The 13,278-nt window shown below is 39.5% G+C and overlaps 1 protein-coding gene across 1 annotated transcript in view; it reads right to left on the reverse strand.

Annotated features, from left to right (window-relative positions):
* Positions 1-13,278, reverse strand: part of LOC126163202 (dynein axonemal heavy chain 3) — a 1,221,238-nt gene that overhangs the window by 76,984 nt on the left and 1,130,976 nt on the right. The window contains exons 61-62 of the mRNA XM_049920156.1: positions 8,781-8,969; positions 3,093-3,301 (exon numbers count right to left, since the gene is read on the reverse strand). Of these exons, the coding sequence (XP_049776113.1) occupies positions 3,093-3,301; positions 8,781-8,969 (398 nt within the window). The remainder of the gene's footprint in view (positions 1-3,092; positions 3,302-8,780; positions 8,970-13,278) is intronic.

The following is a 13,278-nucleotide window of genomic DNA, read 5'->3' on the forward strand; positions in this document are numbered from 1 at the left end:
TGATTCTTTTCATTGCACCACCCTAAGGATTTGATGGACAAATTAGATCAGGGTAATTACTTCTCAAAACTTGATCTCCAGGAGGCCTACCTGCAACTGCCTTTATATAAGACTCAAAGAAAACTTTTCTGATCAACACACACAAGGAATTATTCCAGTTTCTGTGGTTACTATTCGGTAGCACTTCTCCCCTAGCTATTTTCCAAAGGTACCTCGAGCAACAGATGTCACAAGAGCCTTCCTGTTCTAACTATTTATATGATATATCTCGGTCACATGATTAATGCGCATGACATCTATCTGCCACAGACATCCTTCGTGGCCATTCACAACTTGCCTGCACCAAATAATGTAACAGAATTGCAAGATGTAATGGGGAAGCTAACCTATTACATCTGTTTTATCCCAAATGCTGCTTAGATCACGGTGTCTCTAGACTGGATGTGGTGCAAGGGCATTCCGTTTGCATGGTCGGCTGAATGTCAGACCACTTTCCAGCAGTTGAAAGATGCATTTCTAAGTGATTAGTATCTGGCCCACTTTGACCCCAAGAAGCCTGTTACTCTTGCAGTAGATGCTTCATCTTATGGCATTGGTACCATGTTGTCACACTGAGGGGGCTCCAATGACAGGCCAATTGTGTCTGCATCAAAGACATTGACCAAGGTCCGATACAATTACAGCCAACTTGAGAAGGAGGTGTTGTCTATAACTTATGAGGTCACACACTTCCATCAATACCTGTATGGCCACCGCTTTTCTCTAGTTATGGGCCACAGACCACTGGCAGCTCTGTTTGAGTCCTCACACCACTGAAGGCATTTCTGAGGTGGTAGAGTCGGATAATGGGCCGCAGTTCACGTCTTGAGAGTTTGAACAGTTTTGTGCAGGCAATGGTATTCGGCATGTATTCACAGTGCCCTTTCATCTGCAATTGAACAGTGAAACTCAAAGCTTCATAAGGACCTTCAAATCACAGATGGACAAGTTACGAGCCACCCACATATGGGACCAGGCTTTGGAAAGTTTTCTGTTGTTGTATTGCTTCTTGCCAAAATATGGAAATTCGCCAGTGAGATCCTGTACGATCAATGCAATAGGACTCTGCTCCATTTGCTACGAGACCTTCTGTCTCTCCTTCCAAGTCACAGTTTCCACCTTAGCAACCATTGTTCTTTTGTGTGTTTGGCAGGGGCTGCAGATGGGAACAGAGTGTGGTGTATGAGGTGTTGTCCCATTCCACCTACAAGAGCCATGGCCTGACAGGATTGCACAGACGGCATCAGGATCAGCTTCAGCCGATCCACTTGGAAGATTCTGCCACCCACTTTCTGTTCACAGAGCCAGCACGCAGCCAGGGCATGAAGCAGGCACTGCTAGACAGAGATGCTGGTCATAGGTTGTGTTCCAAAAATGAACAGCATAGAGGCAGAAGTGATGACACTTTCTGCAGGACCTGACCATCATTTTGCAGGACAATGCTCAAGCACGTACCGTGCCAGCTGTTACTCATTTGTTTGACTGATGGGGCTGCTAAGTGCTATACCACCTACTGCACTCCCCTGTCTTAAGCCCTCATGAGTTCAACTCAATTTCGAAACTGAAGGAAGCACTTCACGGCATTCATTTCTGAACTGCTACAAATTTGTCGGGCAACAGTCCGCACCGCTTGAACTGTCAACACAACTGGCACTGCTAAGAGTATCCTATGACTTCCATATCACTGGCAACTACTCTGAAGGCCAGTAAAACTTTGAAACACGTATCTATTTTGTACGAGCTGTAAATAAATAGTTGTCACTATTAAAGTTCCAACCCTCATATTACAGTTACAGTCTCAATAAATTCTCCATTACAGGCTTCATAGTCACAGTTGAACTCAAAGTGGGTGGCACGTCCATAAAGTTTTCAAACTGGCAAAAATTAACTACCATTGTGGGTGGACACAAGACTAAAAGTTTATTTCTCCAAGTTGGAGTTTTATTATTAATTTCTGTTGAACAGTGATCTGACACAGATTGTGGAGAAAGGTTTGGCAACTGTACATGCAGAACGCTTGGGTACCTCTGAAATGAACAGCCCAGCTCACCTCCATTTTCGTTAGCTGGAGATAGACGAGGGCACGAGCACCTCGCCTGGGGGTACTCTGAGTGTACCCTTTAGCAATTCACTTCCCTGCCCACATGTTCTTTCATTGGATCCACCCCCAGAAGGCCCTCGGAGAACGTCCAGATTGATTTTGCTGCTCCACTTTTCAGTTTGATGATGTTCTACATCTGTCACTTCTTCAGCATCAAACTAGATAAAAACATCCATGCTCTGAGCTACATTTTTGACATCACGCTCAATCTAGGGACAAAGTGGAGCAGGTGATGAGGACTTTCAAAGTACCTGTCCAGCTTGTATCCACAGGAGATGCTCTACCTTTTTCAATGCCTACAGAATGACACCGATAAATGAGAAAAGCCCAGCAGAACTACTGCACGGTCAGACATCCGAGACACTTTTACACTTACTTCAGCTCATGCCACATGACAGGATGTGGCCTCTTACCAAGACTCTGCCAGCACCAACATTGGGCCCACAGCTGTGTCCAACAACATGAATGGGCCTAGACAATCCTTACATACACACAACTTCCACGGATTCACCATCAACAAATAGAGCTTTTTCTGGATTGGCACTAAAAGCAATGTGGTCATAGACAAATATTGACACCTACAATGATCTACAACCTATAGTGCTTATGTGGTCTATACAACGTGCACCACAAAGCACTCTCTACCATCATATTAGATCTGAGATAGGTGCTGCTCCGGGATACTCTACTACCAGTCACCACCACTATGCCCCTACACACTTCCAATGCAGACAGCAGTTAAGTGATTAAAAACTACAGAGAGCTGAAGGTAAGCTACACAGGCAAAGGCCAAAAGAAGATGACCATATCAGAAAAATAATAAATTTAATTCTTGGATTCTCAGAGAGTCTCATCTAGAAATTTATGTGCAAATTACCTTAGTTTCTTAAAACAGCTTGCCTCGAAGGGACATATCTAATTAACTCTAATAAATAAATTAATTATTACTGACCTCAGAATCAAGTCAGTAATGTAGCTTGCAAGGGGTTTCAATGAAGGATATGATTTACTGGCCCAAACAGCAGGTACTCTTCCAACCAACAGGCTGTTGTGCACTTCTTCCAGTTCTGAAGACATAACTACCAGTCCTTTCACTGCCTTTTGCACACTTACTAATGAGTCTTTCACAGTGGACAGCAGTCTGTTAAAACGAATCACCTCCTGATAGAAAAAGAAATGGTATTGATATATTATATAGCTCACAGTATAGCAATCAACTCTGGGAAATTTTCTGATTGTGCAATATGAAGAGTACACAGTCCTACATTTAAAAAAAATGTCTCTAGTTATTAGCACTTGCAGAAAATGGGTGAATGATGGTGCAACCACTAGCAGATGCCAAGCTGCTGGGTTCTTTACTGCTAAACTCTTTGTGGTACACAAGAACCCAACAGTCTGGCATCTGCTAGCAAGGAAGCCTTCAAAAGCTGAGGGCCACATAAATACTACAGTACTACCAACAACTTACTTCCCTTCATGGCTGATGCTGCCTGAAATTGAGAGATTAAACAACAAAAACATAAAATATTAATATTGGTAAAAAACCATAACATATGATAGCAATACAGAGGGCAGGAGCACTATAAATGATAGTTCTACTATGTAAGAAATTTTAATTTCTTCATAATAATCATCACAGGAGAAGAAATTTTAGAAAAACTTTAACGCTTTTCAGACCTGAATTTTTTCAGGAGGAAGGAAAATTTTTATTTATATAGTAATGGTTTTGGGTGATTTTTTAGTGATTTTAGATACAAGATACATAAAAAAATATGTACTCATTTTCAAAACGAACTTTGCACTCTTGGCTTCATTTTATGGACTGAAGTAACTAATTACAAAAAACTCTCTATTGTTTTAAATAGTAATATGGTCATTCAACAATTATCATGCAAAATAACAATACCAATATTCAATTATACAGTGGGATATAGCAAACCAACTACATCTGTGTATTCTGGTGATCATGAGTTGCTGCACACTGTTACACTGACTCGCTGATATCTTCATAGTGATGCTCAACAGTTGGTAGCACTTGAGTGTGATGGAAAGGTTGAACATCCGTTGGGAAAAAGTGCTTCTGTTTCAGCCAAGACACAGTAAAAGTAGGTACTATTACCACAGTAATAGTAGCCAGAGGGTCTGAAAGGGTTAACTGAAAACATTTCCTTCATTGCCTCACATGTTAAAATGTGGTGATGCACAAATTCCTTTTTGGCACACAACCTATCTGCTGTAGCAGAAGGAGAGGCACCTCGGCAGATGACATTTTCAGCTGGTGCACATAGCTCTGCAGAATATGTGTAGCCGTAGAGATAGTTATGTCTCACACACAAACGTCTTTGCTGAGTCTTGGTTTTTCTAGAAAAGCCATGCAGCAGGAAACAATATTCTCAGACACTGAGAAAAGTACAAGACAGATGTGTCTACATGTGTTTTGACAGTGACTGTGAGTTAAACTTCATTAGGAAATGCCAGAAGATATTTAACGGTTTGCTGAGTTTATTTAGGTTCAAGCAAGAAGGCAGCATAATGGGCAAGGTGGTTTTGAAATGCATAGCAGTACTGTGGTCCACTGCATTGCCTTTGGAGAGCTGGTGGTAGACAAAGAAAAGATACAGAGTAATTGCAAACAGTAGTTAATGTTCACTTGGAACTAGATGATATACATGCATGGAGTATCTGATTAATGGAGTCCATTAAACTGCTAGGATGGTATTAACCATATGCTAATTCTATTATCAACTGGCAAAGTGGTGAAATGGCACCACATGCACGTACCAACCAAACTAAGGCTTACCCCTCGCTAAACTCAACTTGCTAGTGACAATGTTATGGATTTATATACACCATCCAGTGAACATTTGTATAGTAGTTGGAGCGACCAAAACAGGAGGGTTCTGCCAAAGACTGTCTAAATTTAAAGTTGAAATTAACTACATCGACAGTGGGATCATTAATCATCTGTTATTACCAGATATCATAAGGCACTGTTGTCCCACACATTTGGATCTGATTATTATTAATAATTTGTGTGTTTCTTAGCATTAAAATTGATTTAACCACTCTAATCATGGAATCAGTACTTATAGATTTTAAATTATGTATCAGTGCACCAAAGTTTGCTTCCTACGTGGCATTATTATTATTTTCCATTCTTTCACTGAATAAAAATGTTGTTTGTGATACGTTTTCAGTAACTGTGCGTCGCAAATGTCCCGGACCATTCTGTTCCGTCTATTTCATGCCACATTTAGATAGATCGAAGTAGTTCTTTGGAACATCAGTATGATTCCCACAAGCATAAATGAAGATTTGCAAAAGGAAAAGTTTGTAAGGGGTTGATGATATTTCCAATAAGACAGTAACAATTATCTGTATTACTAATCATGTATTACTGTATAGTACTATATTACTATTCTCTAACCTGGTGCCTTTTTCAGGACAAGGACAAGAAAATGCAATTTTTACTGTTTTGTGTTATAATTTACCAAATTTAAAAATTTAAAATGTTCTCGTAATCTATTCATTAAGAGGTATAATTTTATGTTACAAGCTTAACACAATAAGACAAGTATTACACTTAAAAACCATGTGTTTGTTTTGAGATAGCATAACTGAAGGTGCACAAGTACACAGAGTATTTGAGAATGAGAGTACTTAGAAACTTCCAACAAACTTTGACACAATTTCAAACCATCCCAAAAGTTTTTTCTTGATAACATCCCCACAAAATGTTAAGGGAAGAAAGGTTACTGCTTACTACATATTCACTGTTCGTGCAGTCAGACTTCAGCATCAGGAATGACATTTTCACTTATTGCTCCTTTACTAATAACTCTATTCACAACACACTTTGCAGACAGAATCTATATACATCAGTTAACGTTCCTGCAACATTATGTTATTGGAAAACACATACTTTAGGAGATATGACATCATAAACATCAAGATGTGTTAAAAACTATTGGTTAAAATGGAGTGCAAATTACCCTGTTTATGTACATCCAGTGTTTTAGGATGAGAACACTTAGGGACTTCCAAAACAACGTTAAGAATAATTTCAAACATTTGCTACTTTTTGTCACTTACAAAGGCAAATATTTAACACATTAACTCATTTGTAAAGATGTTTGAAGCTGTCTAATGGATGAGTGTTTGATTCTTTAAGGAATTGAGGATTTATTGGTGGCTGCTTAATGTGCAGCATTCATAGGCACATATGGATAATTCATAGTAATTCTGCACATAATTAAAATGTACCACTGTTAGGCCTCTTTACAAAAAAGGGGATTTAGTAAATTCCAGTGTGTCTGCTAACATGATCTGCCAATTTTTTTTAAGAAAATAATAGTATCACCAGATACTTAGTTTGGATTCATAAAGGATATTTGAAAAGGACAGTTCTACTGAGATAACTATGTACACATTCACTGATGGCATTATCAGCATCATATGTTCTTCGCTCCAGAAGGGTATAGAAGTGCATAAATCTCTCAGAGGCTGTTCTATTCTATACAGTTCCAGGCATGAGACAATACTGATATTTGTATGCCTCTTACAAATGTCACTGACAATCTGTTTTCACAGATGTTGCAAAATCTTCCTCTTGGTCTTTTTCCAGGTACAAGTCTTTCAAAGTACTGTCTCAGAAACTATATAAAGTCTTTCTTTTCATACAGTACTTCCATTGGAGTCTTTTGAGCTCTATTATACTGAAGAGTTCCTTTTCGGATGAGTAAATCATAGTGCATTTATATAAATAAAATGACGAGTTGGGATCTTCTGTGACTTATCCAAGATATTTGATTGTTTCAATTATAAAAAATTATTGTAGAAGTTTCATATTTTTTAAATACCATATATGGATCAGCCAAGTTCCTGGATTAGTTCTCATTTAAGAAGCAATATGCACAAAATTATATTAGTCAATATACACAATTAAGTGGAGGATGCCGCATCAACTCATTATTATCACCATCTTGAACAGATTTCAGCCCCAGGTTGGGTCTGTTTGGAACATAATTGTTTTCATCTGGCCCTGTTTTCCCCAACCTTATTGGGTTCAGTGTGGCCCAGTCCTCACTTTTTTCCAACATACTTCTGCACATCTTTCAGCCACCTATCCCTTGGTCTTCCTCTTGGTCATTTCCTTCACATCTCCATTTCATGTATCTTCTTGGGAGTCCTCTTCTTTTCCATTCTCTTTATGTGCCCGTACCATACCGCTCTGCGAAGTTCCTTCTCACGCTATTTCCCTTACCCTTTCTTTCATCATCCTATCTCTCTTCATCAATTCTCTTCTACTTCTGAGGAACTTCATTTTGCATTCCTATAATCTGCTCACATCTTGTTTCTTCATTACACATGTTTCTGAAGTATAGGTCAGTATTGGGATGTAGTAATGTTTACGTATTACTTCTCTGTCTTGTTGTGGGCATCTTTTTACCAAAGCGTGCTCCTAACACTGCTTGTCTGCCACAGTCACTGATCTCTTTCTCATTTTCCTCAATCACACTTTCCAATTACTACAACTGTTCAACTCCAATCCTTATTCTGGTAGTTGGTCTATCTTTCTTTCTACTGGTAGCCAGGATCTTACATTTGGTTACATTACATTTCGCTCCATACTGTCTCAGAGTTTCTTCCCAAGCATTCGGCTATTCTCGAATTTCCTCCTCCCTGTTTCCCCCGATCATTGAGTCATCTGCGGACACCACTGTTATTATCTTGTCTTCTCCAGTTTTTTCTACCACCTTAATCATTATTTCATCATCCATCTCAGAAGACCAACACCTCGTCCAAATTTTGGGGGGGCAGGCAATGCCGCAAAGTGGGGGATGGCCTACAGACCCTGCAGGAACTCAGAAAAGTGGTGGCTAACCAGGCTCTGGTGAAAATGTGAGAGGCTTAGTGAGCCGACAGTGGATAAACAAATCAGCTTCTTTCAACAAGGGAATTGGCTTCAGAAAGGACAGATGCAACATCTACCGTGTGGAAAAATTTGCCATAGGGATTCCGTGAGTTTCTATAATTGATCTATTACTGCTCTTACACTATGTTAAATAATACCAACCATTTTATTTGAACCATAATGAGATAGTCCTGTTTGTGTTATAAGAATGATTCTCAAGCTACAGATAGAAGCGATACAGAGAAAATAAGAGAACTCACTGGCAAATTGAAACTTTATGTCAAACAGGAACTCAATTCCCAAAGCTTGCCTTTCACGAGGAACACTTTTAGTAGTTGAAATATGCAAGTATGACTCATCATGTGCCCTCACAGCTTTACTTCTGCCAGTATCTGCCTCCTATGTTCCAAATGTCTTGTCTTTGATGGGCACAGCTGTTACCAAGTGAAATAACCAGGCATGAGTCACAGAATCTGTTCTTCTACTTACCAGACTTGTCAGAAGCTCGTTCACATATCTTGTAGGACTAGGAGTCTTTTTTTTTCCAGGAGTGGAAAGGAGTCTTTCTTTTTCCAGGAGTGGAAAGGAAATTCATCATCTTTGACAGTTCTACAACTTCTTATTTTATAACAAATTTCATATTTTGAGTTTTTAAGGTATATATTTCATTAATGATGCTTAACCAAGAATATGATTGCAGGAATGATAAATAAGTTAGTGACATACCTGTCTTAAAACAGTATTCATTGAGTTTGTGTAAAGCACAGGATACATTTCTTCAACTTGACTGACATTAAAGACATCTGGTAGTTTACTCAGTATATCATCAGCAAGCTCAATAATGACTGACTCTGTGTCTACACCCTTCCCTCCAGCAGTAATTTGTGTCTGAGTCAGAAGCACACCATGCAATAGCTGTAAAGATGATTGTTTCATATTAATTGTGAGCAATCTTCCTGTTATATATGGATTTATGAACTCAAATGTAGTAAAATCATGCAACAGCAATTTTCTCATCATCCATCAATGATGCTATGTCTCACCCCCCATCTCCCCCTCTTTCAGAAGCATGTGTGTGTACACAAACACACACACACACACACACATACACACACACACACACACACACACACACACACACACACACACACACACCGCATTCAAAGTTATGAAATGTGTTAAAGAGCAAACATGAACACTATAATAGAGTCTATAATCGTTCTATAATATATTGTTAAGAACAGTACAGAAAAGACAATAATTTGGCAGGATTACATGGCCTTAACAAATTAGGTGATTTATTTGTGCAACCAATAACACAAAAACATATTTAATTATTACACACTGGAAAGTCCATGTTGGAATATCAACAATATTATGCTTCTCACTGTAAAAATTACATGTTGAGTTGCAGATAGGCACAAGAAAAAGATTGGTACATATTGAGCTTTTGGCTAAAGCCTTCTTCAGAGAGGAAATGGTAAACACACACATATTCACAGAAGACACCTTACACTCACACATGACCCCTATATCTGGCTACACTGGCTACAGTGCAACTGTTTTGTGTCAAACACAAGCAGCAATCTCAGGGGAAGGAGGAGGGATAACAGGGTACAGCTGGATAGATCATGGTGTTGCCAAAAGAAACAGGAAACAAACAGACTAAGAGGATGTATGACTAAAATGTAAATGATTCTCAGCAAGTTCAGAGATGAAGATTTTGTAGAGGGTTCAGAGAACAAGATTTCCAATCATGACAATGGGAGTGACACAGTAGTAGCTGATAAATTCTACGGGTGTGTGGTACACCATATTGCAGTCTTCGAATCACTTATTTCGAGACATCAGCTGACCCAGGTGGCACAACACATCGCAGAGCATTGCATTGTATATGCTGTTGCATCTGCTATGCGAGCTGCAGTAGTAGTTTGGCAGAAAGGGTGAGTTGTTAAAATTAAAATCAGTAAAACATTTTGTGGAGATATGTGTGACATTGTTTTGGTGTTATTAGGTTAGTGTAAGCAGAAGGTGAACAAAAGAAATGGGTGTATTTGCATTATATGCACACAGAGCACAGCTGCAGAGGCTCCTGACTGGCTAAAAGCCTCGATGCAGAAAATTATGGATTTAAGTCTATGAAGGAAGAATTAACTAACACAGCAGAAACTAAGTTAATGAATTTAGAAAATACTTTAACAAAGATAATTAAGGAGTTGAAGGGTGAAATAGATAACCAGTGTGATTTAGGTCAAGAGGAAGTCAAGGAGCAGTTTCAAGAACTAGATGGGGCTCAGAGACAAAAGAACATGTTATAGCATTAGAAAAATGCAGAGAATTTGATGAAATAATTAGAACACACAAGGCTTTATCTAATTTGGAGGAATGGTTACAGTACAGGTGAAAGTAGAATTAACTAACACTATCACTCATTATAAGGAAGATGTTGCACCGAAATGAATTAGGATGCTTTGTAGAACTTACTATTCTACGAAAAATACTACATGGGCACAACTAGTTTCAGAATTCCATGTAATCCTAAATGAACTAACACATATGTCAACGGAATTTGCTCCTGTAGAGATTATGAATAAAGCATTGATAGGAGAATACTTGTTGATAAGGTTTGCTTGGCAGTTATTGTCAGAGAGAAACTTTGATAAATTGCAACAGAGGGCACAGGAGAATCTGTATACACAGGCACAGAAAAGAATCAAGACTTTTAATGATAAAGCTATTGCAGGTAGCTTTTAAATAGATGATCCGGTGTGTGCGTGATTTTCATCATAGCTCAAACTTAAAGAAGAAGCCAAATAAATTTTTCCCTCGTTACAGAGGACCATTCAAACTGTAAGACATACCACTTCCGAAAGCAGTATACTTGGTAGACCCTGACACAGGAAAAAATAAAAGATTATACAACAGATATACTTGAAAGAGTCAAGACCCCTTTGTGAATTCAATGGACTGATGACCACCAGCTGTCCCAGTTAAATGGTTTCTGTATTTTTCTTTTTATTTTTTCCAGAGACAATTTCTTTCTTTATTGACTATCCTGTTATACCTTCTACTATCACTTCTTTCTAAAAACAACTGTAAGAAAACAAAAGGGGACTCAGCTTGATGTATAAAAGGTGGGTAGGCCCTGCTTCTACAACAGTTAGGGTCCTTAGGATGAGAGGTGGAAGGGAAGTCCACATATGGGGTACTGTCTTTCTTTCTTCTACGATTCCTTTTCTTACTTCTTCCTCACAAGGGAACCTCCCCATCGCACCCCCCTCAGATTTAGTTATAAGTTGGCACAGTGAATAGGCCTTGAAAAACTGAACACAGATCAATCGAGAAAACAGGAAGAAGTTGTGTGGAACTATGGAAAAAATAAGCAAAATATACAAACTGAGTAGTCCATGCGCAAGATATGCAACGTCAAGGATAGTGTCAAGAATGAAATTTTCACTCAACAGCGGAGTGTGCGCTGATATGAAACTTCCTGGCAGATTAAAACTGTGTGCCGGACCGAGACTCGAACTCGGGCAAAGGTCCCGAGTTCGAGTTTCGGTCCGGCACACAGTTTTATTCTGCCAGGAAGTTTCAAGGATAGTGTCAGCTCAGGAGCGCCGTGGTCCCGCGGTTAGCGTGAGCAGCTGCGGAACGAGAGGTCCTTGGTTCAAGTCTTCCCTCGGGTAAAAAGGTTACTTTCTTTATTTTCGCAAAGTTACTACCTGTCTGTAATAAGTTTAGTGTCTTTGTTTTTCTGGATTCATATTGCCCACGGAATACATCTCACGTATTTAATGCACTCTCGTGCAAACTAGCGAACAGTCAACTGCCAGCCAGGGAGCCTCGTTAGCAGGAATACTCTCTCTTCCGTGCGCTGTGGTCTACTGACGTCCTGTGTTTCAATGTTTGTTTAGGTGTAGCGTTCCCATACTACGGCGCAGTTACCTCGCATCGGACGGACAGATAATAATTGTGTGAAAATAAAAAATTAAACTTTTCACTCGAGAGAAAACTTGAACCAAGAACCTCTCGTTCCACAGCTGCTCACGCTAACCACGGGACCACGGCGCTCCTGAGCTCAGACTCTCCTTGATGTTGCCTATCTTGCGCATGGACTACTCAGTTTGTATATTTTACTTTTTTTTCCATAGTTCCCAGGTGATAGTACCTTGTGAGGGCCCCTCGGCAGGGATATGGTGAACACCTCAACGGCAGCAAAGCTGGAGAAGGTGGACTTCGGTACGGTGGAGCTGGCAGAGGAGGCACCTTTTGTGTTTGGGTACAAAAAGAGTACAAGTAGTGACTGAACCCCAGAGGGGTGGCTACAGACAGTGTCTGACTCATGGTGAGTGGCTGAATTAAGGCTGGGCATCCTACTGCCTATGTGGAAAGTAACAGGAAACTAACACATTACATTTCCAAGCAGTACATAGTATGTCTCTCCATGTGAAAGATTCCGGAGTTAAAACTTCCCCTCATTCGGATCTCCGGAGGGGAACACATTGAGCGTAGATGTATTTGAAAGGAAGAAAGGGACAGTGAAGGGAAGAAAGATAATGATTGGAACATGGAATATGAGGACACTACAGCAAGCAGGAAAGCTAGAGAAGGCAAAACAGGAGATGAAAAGGAACAGATTAGATGCTCTTGGTTTGTGTGAAATGAGAGGGGGAGAGAATGGGGAGATAGAAAGTGGAGATTATAAGCTCTTTTACTCAGGGGAAATCAAGAGTGGTGAAAACGGAGTAGGAATATTGATAGCGCAAAAGTCGAAAAATAAGGTAATGAAGGTACAATATATTGATGGAAGACTGATGATGATATGACTGAAGGGTAGTTCAAAAGATTTGGTATTAATACAGGTATATATGCCAACCAGCCAGCATAGAGGTGAGGAAGTGGAAGAATATTATGAGAAAATACAAGAACTCATCGAGAAAGAAAATAGAGATGCCTGCGTTATCATCATGGGGGACTGGAATGCAGTGGTGGGTGAAGGAAGAGATGAAGATGCAGTAGGAAAATTTGGATTAGGAATAAGAAATGAGAGAGGTGAATGACTAATTAGTTTCTGTGAAGAAAATGCATTAGCAGTGGGCAACACATTATTTGAACACCACAAAAGGAGAATTTACACATGGATATCAAATTTCAATAGGGAAAGTTATCAGTTGGACTACATACTGATACAAAAAAGGTTTAGGAACTGTTAGAAGAATGCTAA

Source organism: Schistocerca cancellata, chromosome 2, assembly GCF_023864275.1.
Source record: "Schistocerca cancellata isolate TAMUIC-IGC-003103 chromosome 2, iqSchCanc2.1, whole genome shotgun sequence".
NCBI classification, from domain to species: Eukaryota; Metazoa; Arthropoda; class Insecta; order Orthoptera; family Acrididae; genus Schistocerca; species Schistocerca cancellata.